This window comes from Quercus suber, unplaced genomic scaffold, assembly GCF_002906115.3.
Source record: "Quercus suber isolate HL8 unplaced genomic scaffold, Cork oak 2.0 scaffold_263, whole genome shotgun sequence".
NCBI lineage: Eukaryota > Viridiplantae > Streptophyta > Magnoliopsida > Fagales > Fagaceae > Quercus > Quercus suber.
Window position 1 is genome coordinate 304,791 of NW_027069719.1, and position 18,575 is coordinate 323,365.

Sequence of the window (18,575 nt, forward strand, 5' to 3'; positions counted from 1 at the left end):
TATAATTGCACTCTATGCCTTATTAATAAATTATTTCCTAAGACTTTATTATATATTTAACCATTTCATTAAAATATTTGTAGTAATACAAAGTTATGAATATTGACTGTCACTTTGAAGATTACTACATCTTAATTCTTGAGTACCCGATTTAATCATTTAAGTTATTCATCATATATTTATGAAATCCAATTTCATAAATATATATCCTTTAGTAACTTCTTATTAAAGTAGTTAGGCCTAATACTCTAAATAACCAAACCTATTAAACTTATCTTAAGGGAATATTTTATATCTCTAGGGAATATTTTATATATCTATTAAGAGATTATGAATTCCATCTTGAGAATATATGTTCCTTCAACACTAAATGTGGCTGCCTAACATATTTAGGTTTTGATTGTGACTTTAGATATCACTTCTGATATATCAAAATAACCTACACTTTATGATCATGTTTGTTATTCTCTCAAGATTGAGAGTTCATGTAAATAAAAGTTATGAGATTTATTATTCATTTGACAGTTGTTAGTAGGATAATAAATCTCACAGTGATCTAGTTCAATATGTCTTAACACTTAAAACATATCAACGCATTAACTAGAAGTCTCCACTTTCATGATCAAGACAAATCATCTTAGTTGATATGTTATAATCTTCACAGATGAAATGTCCAATTTCATCACAAACTATGAACTAAAATTCTTAGTTTACAAAGAACTTGTTTATATCTTCTATGACTAAATCACATAAATCACATACTATGCATCTCATGAACTATATGAAAATGTTCAAATATTCATGCTACCATTATTTTAAATAATAATAAAACAACTTTATTAATCACAATATAATATCATACATAATGTCATACATAGCATCATACAATAGGATTTAAAGGACATATATCCTAACACTTTTGTCAGTTGGTTTTAGAATAGACTCACAAGGGACTGCATGTTTATCCAAGGAATAGACTCCTCTTTCCATTTTATTGGTCCAGCAGTAGTAAATCAAATACTTTGTTATTCAGCATAAAAAACAAGGGACTGCATTGCAATTTGTTTTATTTTTTAGTGTTCTTATAATAGAAGCATATGGAAGGAGAAAGATTGGAAAATGGGTAGGGATGAGCTGGATTGGACTAGCAAAAACCTCAAGGGTAAAGTTTTCTAGAAACTGATCTACATATTTGCTTGGGAGGCTACATTGCACTGTATATGAATTTTTATTTTATTTTATTTGGTGCACTGTATATGAATTGATAGAACAATAAGTGATGCAAGAATCCATAATGTTCCAAAAGAATATTCATTGTTATTAGTAGCAGACTAGCATATACTTGCATACAAGTCAAAAACTCAATTTAAAATAGAAGTTCTATACAGCCTCTGGAAGATCCCTTTTACTGTTTTTGACACTCATTAATTTTGAAGTTGTTGTATTGTATGTCTACTTGGTTTTTGTTTGTTTGTTTGTTTCTTTTTTTTTTTTTTTTTTTTTGAGTAAGAAATTTTATTAGAAACAGTTGAAACAACAACACCACACAAAACAACAGCAAGCAGGAGTTACCAAAATGAAAGATAAGGGTTTGTGAACTCTTATTGTTGCTTTTACTATTGCCATTTAAACCTATCAAAGCAAGCGTCTCAAAGGTGTTCAGGGTTTCTTTCAATAAGTTGTTTGGAAGATTTCATTGTGGTACAATTAAGTTTTATAAAGCTCTTTCAGGTAATTTTGTATTCCTCCAAGTTTATTGTGCAAGCTCAAGTTGTGTGAATAAACCTGAATAAAAGGCCATTGTAACTTCTTAACTACAGTGGATTGTTCAGGGCTTGATCCATGGATTTTGGTAGATGTAGGCATAGAGCCAAATCATGTAAATCTTGTGTGCATTTTGTATGCATTCCATATATTTGATAATTCGTTTCTTATAGATTCCATATTACATATCTTGCTAGCTTAGCCTTAATATTTGTTGTGGCTAACTTCAATTACCTTGTGGTGGTAAATTTACACTTGGTTGATAATATTGGTTGAGGCTTTGCTCTCATCATGTAGTGGGTATTTTTTTCCCAACAATTACTTGAGAGGTTTTCTAATTGATGAGATTGGGTTCTCTTTGTATTCTGATGTAAGGGTAGGTTGGTCTGCAGCAATAGGTTTTGCTTTTTTTTTTTTTTTTTTTTTGGTTCATCAGTTGTACTTTCATCTGATTGAAGAATGCTGCTTATTCCTGAAAAAAGAACAAGATTTTAATTGCAAACTATTTTTCACTCTTACCACTTACTTAAGCCTACTTCTACTACCTAATTAGGTGAAGCAGGTGAAGCTGATCAGCAAATGAGTAGCCAATTGCTTCAAAAGCATATCAACCAATATATTGGCGAAATGGTTGATTATGCATGAATGTATGACCCTTTTTTAAAGTATAGAGTGGTATAATTAGCTGCTTGAGGGTTAATGTTGCACAGTTCTCTCTTGTCTATAAACTGGTTGGGTTGTTTTCTTTCAACAATGGTATAATTAGCAGTAATTCTTAAATGGGGCCTCTGGGAATCCCATGGAAATTAAATTATCTATTAGGTAGCAGGAATATGTAGCTTCTGAAAGACAGACTATTACGAGCACATTCCCAACTAATGATAACTTCTACTGATACAAATGATGCAAATGGCTTATGTAACAGTTTAAAATCAATACATTTACTAACAAACAAAGGCCAATTACTGTAAGTTCTAAGAGAAACAATTGGGTCTTCATTTACTATCTGTCTCTGCCTTTGTCACGGCTATTGTCTGATCTACTTCCCTTTGTTATGATCTTCTTAGGATCCAGCTTGCTCCGAGACATTCCCTCTCCTTTAATCTCCTTCCCCTTCTCTGACTCTGTTTCCTCAATTTCAGCAATGATCAACTTTTTTTCAATTCTAGGGGCAATTTTCCATCTGATCTCTTCATTTTATTTTGATCTTTTTCACTGTTTCCCGCAGGAGTGATGGTTCTTCTTGTGCTCTCCCCTCTACTTGATTTTTCGTCCAGGCCCAGTTTAAGCTTACCTTGATCATCTCCGATAGTTGGTGTATGGTTTCGAATAAGCTCTGGTGGTGGTAGCAGCCTGTTACCTGTTTCTTGGATCCTTTCTCTTGTTCAAAAAAGAGGACTTGCACAACAGTTCTCAGGGGTAGCCGTTCATTTTTTACAGCATGGGCACGTACTTCTGGAGACAATTTTTGGCAGTCTAGAATCCGGCAGAGGCGCTTTTTGTCTGCCTTACTCAGATCAGGATGCTCCTGTTTATCAATTGAGATACATTGTGAATGTGTAAGAAATGAAATTAGTGAATTAAAGTTACCATGAACTTAATTCCAGCTAATTTTATAATGAGAATGTGCAAGAATATATTTGACCCTGCATCTAATAGCATTAAGCTTTGAAAATTTTGAAAGTATGTGGCAAATTGGTTCTTATCAATCCTTCACTTTGCTTTAATTCCATGTATGGTATTTAGTACGATACCTTAAGATAACTGTTGATTGCCTTGTAAAGGTCATCATGATTTAGCCGAGCAATATCTGGCAATGCTTCAGCCAGAGACACAATCTTTGACACTGGCATGTTGACATCCTTTGCAACCACTAGAAGATAGGAATCAATGAGCTTCCCAACCTTCCTAATAGATACCAGAAACTGGCTGTTTTCTGAAGCTGTAGGAGATATTCTTCTCCATAGTACCACTAGACTTTCTAATACTGACACAACTAAGTCAATGTCATAAGAGTGCCTCCCAGAGGTTGAGGGCAAGGGAAAGAGCAAATCATTCACTGTTGCCTCCTCAAATTGCAGACTAGATCTCCTTATGAGTTCTGCCTTTGTCATTGGAGAAGCTCCTAGATAATTTGCTATGCTGAGAAGCCTTAGCATAAAGCCAACTGAAACTGATCCTCTATCTCCAGGAATCATGATTACTATAGTTTCAAGAACTCTTCTATTCTTTTCCATAAGCTCTTCAGTTTGAGACACTGAACTCTCTGGAGGTCTATTCTTTGTAGTGTCTGGTAGCCAACGACTAGCATAGACATGTAAAGCTTCACCAATAAGCTGTGGTGATAACATGTATGTTGATCTGATGGCAGTAATCAGACAGCGGAACAGGTCTATGTCAAGGTCGGATATATCCTCAGTCCACCAATCCTTTGGGACAGAATGGTGATGTTTTTTGGAGTAACCGGGTCTAGTATAGGTGTAGGACCATGCCACCTGCAGAGAGTCATCAGTTTTAAGCAAGGATTTATTTCTAAAATAAAATTCTTAAAATTTACATCTTAGGATCAATCTCTCATGAAAATAAAAAGAAATTTAGAAGAAAAAGTCTTCACCTTTGCTGGGGTGTGAGGATTTTCTCAACAATTGAATCAATGCACTTTCTGGTGATTCCATAAGTCCAGACCACTCAGGTAACTTAGATGTGTTCTGGAGTGTGATGATAGAGTCCTTCCAGCCTTCAAGAATGCATGACATGAAGAAAGCCTCAAGTTTTAGAACTAAGTTTCCCTTCTCAACAGATTCAGTCATTCTAAGGAACTTAGCAGCACAGAATAGAGCTACAAAGTTATGAGCACTGACATTAATCATAATTCCATAGCAAAACTTGGCACACAGTTCAAAAGCATCTTCCCCTCCAGGAAGATCATGAAGCTCAATTGTAACAATGTCAGAATCACCAGAATCGGAGCAAAGACGTTGTAGGAGGCCACACTTTGGAAGAAGTGGAAACTGCAGCTAAGAATAGTACAATTAAGAAAAATCTAAGTGACAATGATCAAGAAGAAACGTAAAAACACAAGCGCAAGAAACAAAGCTCTTCTTATAGGAATTAACATTTAGAAGCATTTGACTATCCTGAAATTTTAACTTGAATTTTGAACATCTTTTTCATGCATCTTAGCTTTCTGTTGCTTATGGTTTTCTTTGGATTTGTTAATTTTTTTCCATAATTTTTTTATGTATCTAGGATCATTCACATATGCTCTGTCCATGACACTGTGTCCTAAGAGAAATGCCTCCTATCTTGAATTTCAACCCATGACCAGCTAGATACTAATTTGCTGCATGTTTTCTTAATCCATGAATGTAATTTCTATTTTCTTCTTCCGCTGGTCCTATGAGTCTCTTTAATTTGCAGCTTGAAAGCACTTGAGTCTTAACAAGAACCATGCAGAAAGATATACAACAAAAAGATTGCATCAGTTAAAAACAGAAATACAAAATCACTTTTTCTTTTGGCTAAATGAGGCACAATTATTCATTATCAGTTCATACCTTATGGAGAAGATAATTGGTATCATTAATTTGAATGACAATGTCACTAGGTATATCTGAAATCACTGTCCTGCATTTGTACAACAAATTCTGTTAGTTTTAGCTTCCAAACATAACCCCCCCCCCCCCCCAAAAAAAAAAAAAAATCTAATACCTGGTTGCTTCTTCTGTGTAAAAGGTATCCGGCCTTGTTCCAAGTTTCATAAACTTCATTTTTATGACGGCTGTGTTCTTTTTGTCAATAGACCCTGATCAGTCCTTTCTTCATAACACTGGGACGTGCCCCTTTCAGATGACTTCCAAATGAAATCCAGAATCTGAAAATCATTGTCACATTTTCATGATAGAGAAAAAAAAATGTATAGAAAGAAAAAGGCAAGTGTATTTGTGCACACATTTAATGCATGCATGAAATTAAGTAGACACCTCACACATCATTCACAGAAAATAATCAAGGCAGTGGTGTCATATTTCAGAGAATTAAATTCATTGGAAAGAAACGCACTTGAGATTTTACTCGAAGTCAAACGTCAGCTTTACCAATATTTTGATTCCATATAGTAGTAATTAATGAAGGCTAAATGAAATGGAGAAAAGGAAAAACAGCACAGCATCAAGACTAACAAGTTAAATAAAATAGTATTGAAGAAATGTACAATTTAAAACTAAAAATCACTTGGAAAGAGGGATTAGAGAGTGTTTTAGGACAAACTTACAAATAAAGATATGTTTGATTGTAACAAAAGGGTGATCTAATACCTGCAACAGCCCATTGAACATGTTTGAATGAATAAAGTCCATCATCATTTGTCTCACAATTTCAAAAAGAACAAATAATACATAAAATTTTAAAAAAGAAAAATGGAAAAAGAAGATGAAATGGAAGAAGATGAAGAGAAGAATAGAGATTATGAAAGACAGGTTGGGGTTCATCATTATAGAGCTTATATGCAGAAGTATAGCACATGAAGATTCACTAGTAGAATGAAAATAAAAATAGGAAACTTTTCTTAATTATCTCACCTTGCATCCAACAGAAGCTCAAGCATCCTCATTTCCTGAATGTAGTCCCACATGCACCTTAATTTATAGAAGTAAGTTACACCTAGAAATCAGAAGAAAACAAAACAAAACAAAACAAAACCAATAAATATTATCAAGTTTCTGCTGTGATGTGTGCTGTATCAGATTAGAGTATCAAAGAGGCAGTATAGCATTGTGCTACTACTTTCAGGCCTTTACTGCAAGCCATGCAAATTTGTCTCTACTCTAGTATGCTTGGACGTTACTTTAGAGTTAATTAAGTAGTTTTAAATTCATTCAAAGGAAATGGACACCGCCACTTTCACTGATTTACATTAGGCTCAAGATGTTTCAGTCTTCTGTGACAATTTTCCTGACATATGGTAAGTTTTGTAACAAGAATCTGAACGACCCGAGAAATCAGTTACAGATGACATGAACACACACATGACAATATCTTTTTCCAGAAAATATAAGAAAATATGACTATCATTTGTCCACTAGACTAATCCATCTCTTTCACGGTTTCACCTATATTCCCAAAGGACCTTTATTTCGTGTAACATCTTGTGCTGTGTGGCTTCAATTGGAGATTGATGGTCTTATATATGCTGGGCAAAATAGAATGTCCCCTGATAATCTAGTTTCATAGTTCTGTTAAAAGATCAACATTTGTGCAGTTCCATCATGAAGCATCAGAATAAACCAAAGCAAGAAAGTTGAGCTACAGTATAGTACCATTGACAGGAAAATATTGAAATTGAAACTATATTATGGACCGCTAATTCCACTTTTTTTCTCCTTTCACATTATAATATATACCATCAAATCTTCAAACACGTGCTTTAAATAAAAGAAATAAGTTAGTGCCATTATAGTAAAGATTCATAAAGCGCAAAATTAGAGAGAAAATCAATCTTAAGCCTTTTTACATTAAGAGAATTTGTTTCAGTTAAAAGAAAAACTACTCATTTTTTGGTGAACAAAGGAAACAAAAAAGAAGATTAAACTCAATGAAAATTGAACAAGATCAATAATTCTTTGTCTTCATCAGTAATTTATTATTTTCCACTGGTATCTGTTCAGTGATAAACACTATATATAAGCAATTAAGCATATACGGTGAGAATGAATTACTTACAAATTATTAGAATTCAAAAAATATAGCCACAGCAGCGTTGGATCAATCATCAATTTTGTATTGGTTTCGGGCATAATCAAAATGCAGTCTTCCATATCATACTCCTACCTTGATGTGCAAACTAATAATTTTAAACGAGAAAATTGTGTAGAATAACGTTGAAGGTGTGCTTGAGATGAACTTTTGGCATGTCTTAGATTATGTTCTAGGCCATTGGATTCTGTGACTAATTTTCCTTCAGACATATAATAATCATGACTTGAACTATCCTACCAGATGGTAGGTACCAACATTAAATTATCATGGACATGCATAGAATGTGGTGTTTCCAGTCACAATCTTCTAAATTAGGAAGTATTAAAGACATCAAGGATTCAATGGAGTGGGTGGAATTACCAATACGCGCTTTTGACGTGATTGTCACATGCATACACTTAGATTATACTAGAATAGGATTTCCATGATTCTATCTAAGATAAATAAAAATAAAAATAAAAGTAGGTCGAATTATAGGTCTTGGTAAATGTACCTTCTTAATTGCATTTATAATTGATGCCCATTAATTCACCTCACAATTTATACTCTCTTGAAAGGAAATTCTATGTAGGGGTATCCACGGGTTGGTCCAAGTTGGGTTCGGACACAACCAAAACTTAACTTGGTCCCGTCAAGTAGCAAAAAACAGCACTCACCGTCAATTGGAGAGAAGACTGATCAAATTGAGTTGGTTTTCGGGTGTGGTGATTTGGGTTAATTCAATCGATTTAGATTGAAATGGAAACAAAGAAGATGCCGGAGATCATGAGATCTCCACCAGATCTAGTCAGAGATTGTAAAATCTTGGCCAATTTAGGTGGAGATTGAAACAGAGATGGTGGATCTGAATGGATATTCAAACAACGAAGGAAAATGATGGTTGGATCAAGTAGAGTTGGATTTTGGAGGAGAAACCCCACCACTTGACTTGCCGTTTGTCGTGTTTGATGGTGAACACCCTTCAACAACCACCACAATCGTTGAATCAGCGTAGATTGAGTTAGTTCCAGTTGGGTGGCTTAGGTTGCTTGCATGGTAGGACAACCCTAATCCTATGTCTCATATTGAGTATTTCACTTTATACTCTATCAATCACAGAATGACATCTGCCTCTTTTTTCCATTTTAAATTTTAGTTATTTTATTAGGAAAGGAAAAATGATTTGCAGCAAGTTGTGGTTGGTGGAGTATGGAACATCCAAATTGGAATAAATGATTTTTATTCATGTTCTCTCAAACATTCCATAAATGGAAATTTTATATTCCGTTCTTATTGTTTCATTATATACTCCACTAATTGTCATAATATGCTATGTGTATAATTGTTTCCTATTTAAAATTTTAGTTATCTTATAAGGAATATAATTGTCATAATTGTTTCTATTTAAAATTGCATTTAATGGAGTATAAAGTGAAACACTTAAAAATATCTAAAAAGATTTTTATTTGCATTCCACAAGACTCTTAATTTGAGATATGCCATGTATATAATTTTTTTACCAATTTAAGTTATCTTATAAAGATTAAAAAAAAAAAAAAAATTAGATAAGTGGAATATAAAGTGGAGCACTCTAGAGTATGAGAAAATGTTTTTATTGGCATTCCACATGTCCCTTAGCTTGGAGAGTTGAGTGCAACAAATTTTTGTTTTTTTTTATTCTTTTTCCAAATACATTTTTAATACCTCCTCTTACATAAATGATTAACAAAATACTCCAACCTAGTTTGTTTAATTAACTTTTACAGGCATATCTTAGCTTTAGTATGATACCATACTCAAGGATATGCTCTAAAATGTCAGACAAGTACATCCAAGGCATATTTCTATTTTCTTGGGGGGAAGAAAATGACTTTTCTCACCCCCATCAAAAGTAGAAAAAAGAAAAGGAAAGAGAAGAAGAATCTTCTATGGTTCTATAGTTCCAAGGGATAACGTGATGTTGGTCCGGGTGCCTTTATCACCACCTATTGGTTGAAATCTAAGCTAGTGTGGTCTGTGCTTTCGCAGACAAATGGTGGTAAAGAAACAACCACAAACAGTGCTAATGTGGCATGGCACTCAGCACTTTTTATCGTATTGAAAAAAAAACCCTTGAGGTTTTTCTTCCAAGTAGGAAAAATAGCATTATAAAGCCTCCCTATAAGCCACCTTTTTTCAAAGGTAGCTTTACCAGATCCCAACATCTACATATCATTATGAACATCAATAATCAGGAAATGTGTAACTTGCTTCTCTCACTTTCTCACTGAGTATATATACATAATATATATATAAAAATTGACCTTTACAAAGTTAGACGATTTGATGCCATTCACTATGCTATTTATCTGCTTAAGTTAACATTCTCTTTTTGAGATTGATAAAGAACTTTCCCTAAAGACCCCCATGAGGGTCTTATTGCTTTCTTTTTGTCCATATTCTTTTGGAATTTTATATTTAACGACTACAGTATAGTTTCTTTTTCCACATTATTTTTATCTGCTAGCAAAGTATGGCAGAATCTTCATGATCTGTATAAACAGAACCAAAAGGCACCTTGAGCTTTCGGTTGGTTTTGGAGTGGGGATACAAATATACAACAATACAAACTATATAAAAACAACTATATATTTCTATAATTTCTATCAATCAAAATCACTCCTAATTATTCCACCATATATACCAACAGAATTAGCACTGTATACCAACAGTGGGACTGAACTAAATACTGGAAAATACATTGACAATTCAAAAAAATCAGGCTAAGAAAACGTACGTACCAGAAATATGTGACTGGTGTTGTTTGATTCCAAGAGAGCGAGCACCACCACTAACAATTTGAAAAGGCAGAAAATTTAGCCTCTAAACCCCAAACTGGCTGCATAAAGTTGAGAAAGCAAGGCCGTGAAGCTGTGAAAAAACTTTTTGATATGAAAGCCTAAAGTAAGAAACATACATATATATACATCCGGGTACTTGAACATGAGATGCATATATGCGACGTGAAATGGGATCGATTTCATGCATATAATCCTCAGAGAGAGAGAGAGGGAGAGAGAGAGAGAGAGAGAGAGAGAGGGTTATGGGTTTCAGTTAATATCAGCTAGTGAGACACTCCAACTAAAAGAAAAATGAGGCCCCCCGGTGTCTCACCAAGAGTATTGGAGAGAGAGAGAGAGAGAGAGAGAGAAAAAGAGAGTGCAAGTGGTTGGTTGGGATTAGTCAACATGGTAATATATCAAAAGCATATTATGATAAGCTGCTTGAATAGAAGAGGAGAATAGAGAGAATAGAAACTCATCTTTTTTCCAAGGGAAGAGAAGATAGAGAGAAGAGAAAAGAGAGATGTATACTCTAGGCTATAGGGTCATGTTGCTTGAAATATTGGTGCTCTATGATTGAATTTCACACAAAAAAGCATGCAATGCAAGTGGGCAAAGGGGCTTTGGTTATTGATAGAACTTGTTGAGATGAGATGAGACTAAAAATGAAAGAGTGCTCACTCCTAACTAAAGAAAGAAAGCTAGCTTATCATCGTGGGACCAAACTCTCATTCATTCATACGCACACACACAAACAAACACACTGAAAGAAAGATGTAAGAATTAATTCTCTCTCTCTCTCTCTCTCTCTCTCTCTCTGTGCACTTCCTCATCATGGTTCTCCCCACTATCTTTTGGTATATTCTTCCTCTATAGCAAGCATTAACCCCTTCTTATTGATCTGCATGTCGGCCACGTGTCTTGTCCTGTACCGTTGGTTACATCATCCTTGGTGGGATTTCTCTGGCTCCTTTGTTGGTTGTTTTGGAGGCCGAACACAGACAACTATTTCTCTACCTGTCACCGTGTGTCTAGTAAATTTTTCATGCGTGGTGTACCCTTCTTTGTGTTCGTGTTCATTTGCACGTGTGTGTGTTACTGTATGTATCACTCTCTCTCTCTCAATTCATTCATTTTTTTCATTGTATTTTACAAAAGAAACTACGAAGGCCCACCCTCTCCCATCACTTCAATCCCTTCATTTGAAGCCGATTTGCTATCTGTTAAGACACTTTTATTATTATTTATTTATTTTATCTTATAGCTTAAAGCATGTATTAGCTTAAAGCAATATTCTGGGGTATTCCCCAATCCAATTTATGTTATGATGAGCTGCTGATGATGGTCATTATGACCATCACCATATATCTTATTAACATGACCATCATCATCATTGTCACCATTATCTTAATTTTTCTTTCTGGATTCCTAATTAGATTTTGCTATCATTGTGTAGTATCTGGCTAGACTAATTATCTTCCTGAAAAGCTAATCATGTGCCTGTCATTAAAAAAAAGCTGCCTCTCACCAACCCATTTTTAGTACTGATGTGCTGCTTTAATTATGCATTATGTTGAGAATGATAAGGATATTTTGAAATAAAGTTGTGACTAATAAGTTAAAATGAAGTTCAATTTGTGTCTTTAATCTTTGCTTTGTTCTCTTGGTTATAATCCTTTGGTCCCCTCCAAGAAAGTCAATGTTACATAATATATTACTTTTAACTACAATATATATTTGACGCCAATGACATTGTATTTGAATAACATTTTTCCTTTCATATTTAAGAAGTTATAGAAATGTTTAAGTCTATGTCACTTTTAAGCGGTTTAAGTAATAGCACAACGGTGGTAACATTTTTTTTTTTTTGGGGTGTCTATATTTGTGATTCAACCCCACCTTTCCCACTAATTTGGTTATAATAGTACATATATTTTTGTAGCACTCCATCACCATGTTATCGGTTCAAAACTCACCTCTCCCGAATACAAATCATCTATAGCATATTTTGTATTCCATTTTATATTCCATCAATCTTAATTTGTCATGTGTTTATTTTTTTCTATTTTAAACTTTGGTTATTTTATAAGGAAGTTAAATAAATATATGGCAAGTTATGATTGGTGGAAAATAAAGTGAAACACAAAAAATGATACAGAAGATTTGTATTCCCCTCTTTCATTATCTACCCATAAAAAAAAAAAAAAAATAGTATCCCATTGCTAATCTAATACTGCCTCATAAGTTTAGATGTGATAGTTTACCTTAGAAAAAGTAGCTTACGGCTTCTTCTTTTTTTAAACAATAATTTACTGCATAAATATTAATCATGGAATATTGTTATTATTTTTTTTAATAATTCAATTGTTATAAGTTATAACAGGTGGAATTCTCAAAAAAAAAAAAAAAAAATTATAACAGGTGGGAAAAAGATTTTATTTTAAAAAAAAGACCAAATAATGTCATTGAATAACAACTCTCCCATATATTTTTCTAATTAAGTGTTATAAAGCCTTTTAACTAGAAGTTGAATCTCCATTTCTCATCTAATTAAGTGTTATAAAGCCTTTTAACTAGAAGTTGAATCTCCATTTCTCTTCCAATTCTTCAGGTACCTTATCACAAAAAACCAAAAAAAAAAAAAAAAAAAATAGTGTTTTTCTTTCACGGTGTGTAAACATAATTTATAAAAACATAAATGCGAAAGATTTTGGCATTACCAATTGGGTAATAGGGAGCAGGTCCATTGTCTATTTCTAAGTACAACTTTTGTCTCCTATAAATTTGTACAACTACCTAACTTACTCTTTTTTAGATGAACAAGATTGCCTAACTACAATGAGTACACATGCTTCTCACAAAAAAGGAAATAAGAAAAAAAGACTACACATAAATCATGCATTAGGCCTCATCCATCAAGTCCATTTAGATTTTCCATTTTTCTTTTTATTTTTAACAAATAGCATCCTCTAATGCAAAATAATATATCAAAGTATATAAGAATATATATGATAATCATCGTTGCATCATTACCATAGATTACTTTTTGGATTCAAACCCTAACGTTGTATAATGCTTTGGAACAAATTATTCATTCATGTCTAGTGTTAAGGTGGTCACTAAGCGTCACCCAAACCTATCACATGTGTTAGTTGAATTAATTAAATCATTTTATTTTAATTTTTATTATGCTATGTCAACTTTTATTTTATTTTATTTTATTTTTTTAAGAAAAAAGACATTCATATATTTAAGAAAGATCAACTAAATTAGCTTGAATAAAAGGTAAGGTGCAGGGTGGAATAACCTCCATCCACACAATACACTCTGACATAATCATAGCTAGCCAAGCTAAACTATGAGCAACCTTATTGTCATCTCTCCTAGCATGAGAGTACGACAATTCTGAAACCAATCCTGAAAACAAAGCTGCATCATTGATCAAAAGACCATAAGAGTGGAAACCATTGTCCAAGTTCCCCAAGGCCTTCACAACTACTTCTAATCTCCCTCCACAATTTCTTTGCGAATGCCAAGCTCGCTGCCAAACTCCAAGGCTCTACAAGTCGCCAGTGCTTCGACATCCAAAAGTTGGTATGCTTGCCCCAGCTATTGCACTAATGCAGCTATAATCTGTCCATGACAGTCACGTATAACCACTCTATACCTAATTTATTAGCTCTAGCAAAGACCTGTCCATCATAATTTATTTTGTAAACATTCATTGGAGGAGCTGCCCATCGAGGTTTCGGTTGTGGTCGACGTGGGCTTGGCGCTGGGTTGGCAGCCTTTATCTTCCCCCATCATTCTTTGGCTACCTGATGCAAGTTATCTGTGTGGGGCAGTAGGCTTGATGAAGGCGGGTCTGGTTTCTTTGATTCCATATCGACCAAACTTGAATAGCAAAGAGTTCTGGTGTCTTTCCGTTTTCAATGATCCACCTGACCAAGTATTTGAATTCTACAAAAAAAAAAAAAAAAAAAAAAAAGAAAACCCTCATGATCAAAAACCCCACAGATGCCCCTCACTCCACACTTCATCCAATCCCGAGCAACCCCATAGAGCATGCAGCAGATCCTCCATGTTAGATAAGCAGTGGTCATAGGTTGGATTGGTTATGATCAGGGGCGTAGCCAGGAATTCGTACATGGGGGGCCGATTCGAAGTATTGATATAAAAAACATAAATCATAAGTCTATTGAATATGAAATTTCAATTTTGATATATCATAAACATTAATGAACACAAAAAAACTATCTAGTTCATTATAGACATATACAAAAAAATCCACAAAAAAAAAAAAAAAAAAACATTTCACATCAAAATCATATCTGACGACGATTTTTAATGGAATAGAATTCATCCATAATCATTTCCATGGTGAAATTCCTAGCAATTTCATTTTCTATATAAACTATCATATTATTTGCCAAAAGTTCATCCTCCATTCTATTGCAAAGTCTTGTTTTTAATAGTTTCATAGCTGAAAAAACTCGTTCTGTAGTTGCTGTAAAAACTAGAAGAGTCAACACAAGACGAATCAGTTTATCAATTAAATTATAGAATTTAGACTTCCCTGAAATTTCTAATCCCCTACATAGCTCAGATATTGTACCCATATTCTAAAAATCTGGATGCTTTGTCACATCAAGCTCATAATGTTGCAATTGATGCTTCAAAAGATAAATTTCCTACTCAGTGAAATCTTGAGGATAATAATTTTCAGCCAAATTGCAAATATCACCAATTTTGAATGATCTAAAAGCATCCTTAGGATTTAATGCTGAACTAAGAGTGAGAAGATCTGCTATTAGCTCACAAAATCTACTATTCAATTTTTTCAATTGAAGATCTATTGCAACTGTAAATATGTCAATTCTTAAATGATGTTCTATTGTTGTTAAAGCTTCATCTTGATGACGGTATCTACCTCAAGCTTTAGTGTAGCGAGCATTTAAATTAGGAATATCAATTTCATGTTGTCCACAAAATGATGTAACACTATCAAGTAAAGGCTCCCATCCATCACCTCTCAACTTTTGAATAAGTGATTTTGTAGTTGAAACTACGGGTCCGTTTGTTTTGGCTTCAAATGGTTTCAGGAAATCATTTTCCGTAAAATAGGCTGTTTGGTTGGCTTTGAAAATAGGATTTTCTGGAAATGCTTTTCAGTTGACTGTGTGTTGGGTGTGAAATGATTTCCGTTTTTATTTTACCTTCAAATCTCATTTTTTGAAAAACAGAGAGTGAGAGAGAGAGAGAGTGAGAGTGAGATCGTGCTCACGCACAGAGAGAGAGAGAGAGAGAGAGAGAGAAAGGAAGAAGAGAGAGCCCATCGCCGGCGACCTACGAGCCTTTGACTTCGTCGATGACCCAGAGCCTTCGCGCCACGAACCCACAAACCAATCTTTGACTTCGTCAGCGAATCCAGAGCCTAGATCACACCACGAACTCAGAGCCTTCGACCTAGAGCCAGAACTAGAGCCAGAGCCTTCGACCCATGAACCTTCGACTTCGCCGGTGACCCAGAGCCTTCGACTTCACCGGAAACCCACGAATCGATCTCTCTCTTTGTGTGATTTTGATTTCTGTGTAATTTTGATTTTTGTTGTTGTTGTGGTGGTGTGGGTGGTGGTGTTTTGGCCTTCGACTTCGCCGGAAACCCACGAACCGATCTCTCTCTCTCTCTCTGTGATTTTGATTTCTGTGTGATTTTAATTTTTGTTGTTGTTGTGGTGTTGTGGGTGGTGGTGTTTTGGTGGTTTTCCTGTTGTGTGGTAGTGGATTTTGTGTGGGTGGTGGTGGAAAATAGCATTTTCAGAATATTACCAAACACATGAAAATATTTTCTAGAACAATTTTCATAATGCAAGCAAACATTTGAAAATATTTTCCTTTCCAAAAATAGCATTTTCGGAAAATATTTTACGAGAACCAAACATAGCACAAATGCATGGCATTTAAAAGATCCTGAGAATGTTGTTGCAAAGCTTGGCAAAGAATATTAGTAATTCCCATAATCTCTTTCATCATATGCAAAACTAAAACAAATTCAAATGATATTAATACCTTATAAGCTCTCTCGGCATCACCACGTTATTTATAATTAGCCACTTTCTCAGAGATAGTATTGATAACTTTGCAAGTTGCATTAAACATTTTTATCAAACTATAAATAGATTGAAAATGAGATCCCCAACGTGTATCTCCAGCCCGTTGCAAAGTACCAATTTGGTTTGCTCCTCTTCCAGTCTCAATTTCATTAGAAGCAATCATATTCTCAATTTGTTCCCATTGAGCATATTGCAATTCATCATTATGCTTACTAGAACCAACAACAATTTTGATAATATTAGTCAAATGATCAAAGAATTGATGAACAACTTTTACTTCTCTAGATGCTGTAACTAAAGCCAATTGCAACCTATGAGCCATGCAATGTACATAATGAGCATATGGACATTCTTTAAGAAATAAAACTTGTAATCCATTCCATTCACCACGCATATTACTAGCTCCATCATATCTTTGACCTCGAATATTCTCAATGTGAAGGTTGTAATGAGAAAGGACAACACATATCTCCTTTTTTAGGGTCAACGCAGTAGTATCTCTAACATGCAGAACATGAAAGAAACACTCTTTAATGAAACCATTTTTATCAACAAACCTCAAAATAATGGCCATTTACTCTCTCTTCGATTCATCCCAGGCCTCATCAACAAGAATGCAAAATTTTGCATCCCTAATTTCTTCACGAATAGCATTTTGCAAATTACTAGCAAGAATATGCAAAATCTCCTTTTGAATTGTGAGTGATGTATATTTGGCATTTCTTGGATCATTTTCCAAGACAACACTAGCTACTTTGTCATTGAAAGTTGATGTGAATTTTATCAATTCAATAAAATTACCTCTCTTTTTTGAATCAAGGCTTTCATCATGACCTCTAAAAGCACAAGCTTGGAATGCTAGCCATCGAGCACACTCTATTGAGGTTTTAAGCCGCAACCTATTATTCTCTAATTCTTTTAATGTTTATTTCTCAATTAGCAATATGTCAAGAATAATTCTTTAAATCCTTGCAACATTTCACAGCAATTTTATGTGAGGAGTTTGGATCTTTCCCTACATGACGAATTAAAGGACAAATCATTCCATCTATCACATTTTTCCAATTATTAAAACTTGTTGAAATGAATGCATCTAATCCGGGACGACCTATTGGTTTCTTGCTAAAAATGTAGCAAGGTAGACAATATATTCCATCCATTGAAGGTGAGTATTCCAACCAATCCTTATGTGATTCAAACCATGAAAGTTGAAATTGACGACGATGAGTATCATCATTGTATGGATAGTCTATATTTTTAGGTTGATATGGACCTTTTTTGAGATAAGCTTGTCGGATTTCATTTTGTTTGTTGATAGAGAATTCACATATTTGTTTACGTGATCCTGGATCACGATCTAACTCTTCAGATTGAATTCTTGAACATTTGGAGGGGTGTTCATCAGGCATTGAAGTATCAACATTTGTTTCTACAGGCATAGGTGTCCTAATTTCTGAATTCCTAACATCTTTTTTCTTAAAGAATGCATCAGTTGTTTTTCGTTTGCTCATAATTTTTTGGCTTTAAGAATATGACTCAAAAATTAACCTGAAAAGAACTTTAAAAAATAAATTTTAATTAGAAATTTTTACTTAGTTTTATGAATGTTATTCATACTCAAGAAAAAACAAAATTTCCACTATAATTTAAACAATCAACCCATTTTTAATATGACTTTAATTAATAATAACCCCTCAAACAAAAACAAAAATTAAACACATAAGTACTGGTACACAACATAAACCAAACAATTTAACAATATCCACAACTACATCCACAACAACATGATATCTAACTAATAAAAAATAGGTAATAAATCAAAACAATTTTACTTTAGAAACTTTGTTTTCACAAAGTGCAAAGATGGGTCACTCATGTGGCAATGCCTACTGCCTCTACCTCCAACTTTAAATCTTCCCTTCAAGACTCATCACAAACAATTTCCCCATACCTTCAATCACGTATTGCTCTAAAAATCTATGAAAATATAAAGAGCATGTGATTATTTAGGTGTAGATAGTTGAGAAAAAAAAAAAAGACACTAAAAAGGATGAATCATGAATGTCTAATGCTTAAGAAAGAGAAGAAAACTCACCAGACAGTCACCAAGTTCCAAAACTAAAGCTGAATCAACTGATTT

The 18,575-nt window shown here is 34.0% G+C and overlaps 1 protein-coding gene and 1 long non-coding RNA gene across 2 annotated transcripts; one reads left to right on the plus strand and one right to left on the minus strand.

The window, feature by feature from the left end:
* The first annotated feature begins 1,348 nt into the window (after window positions 1–1,348).
* LOC112038784 (uncharacterized) lies at window positions 1,349–3,450 on the plus strand. The gene is made up of 2 exons (XR_002885879.2): window positions 1,349–1,731; window positions 2,993–3,450. It is a non-coding gene; the product is annotated as an uncharacterized LOC112038784 (long non-coding RNA).
* LOC112038783 (BTB/POZ domain-containing protein At5g47800) lies at window positions 2,518–11,062 on the minus strand. Its single transcript, XM_065781319.1, is given in 12 exon segments — window positions 2,518–2,930; window positions 2,933–3,133; window positions 3,136–3,292; window positions 3,519–4,267; window positions 4,386–4,445; window positions 4,448–4,775; window positions 5,322–5,391; window positions 5,476–5,638; window positions 6,038–6,080; window positions 6,345–6,426; window positions 10,281–10,378; window positions 10,457–11,062. Coding segments are annotated over 8 exon segments (1,788 nt in total). The 5' UTR covers window positions 5,535–5,638; window positions 6,038–6,080; window positions 6,345–6,426; window positions 10,281–10,378; window positions 10,457–11,062; the 3' UTR covers window positions 2,518–2,766.
* Between the last annotated feature and the right edge of the window lie 7,513 nt (window positions 11,063–18,575).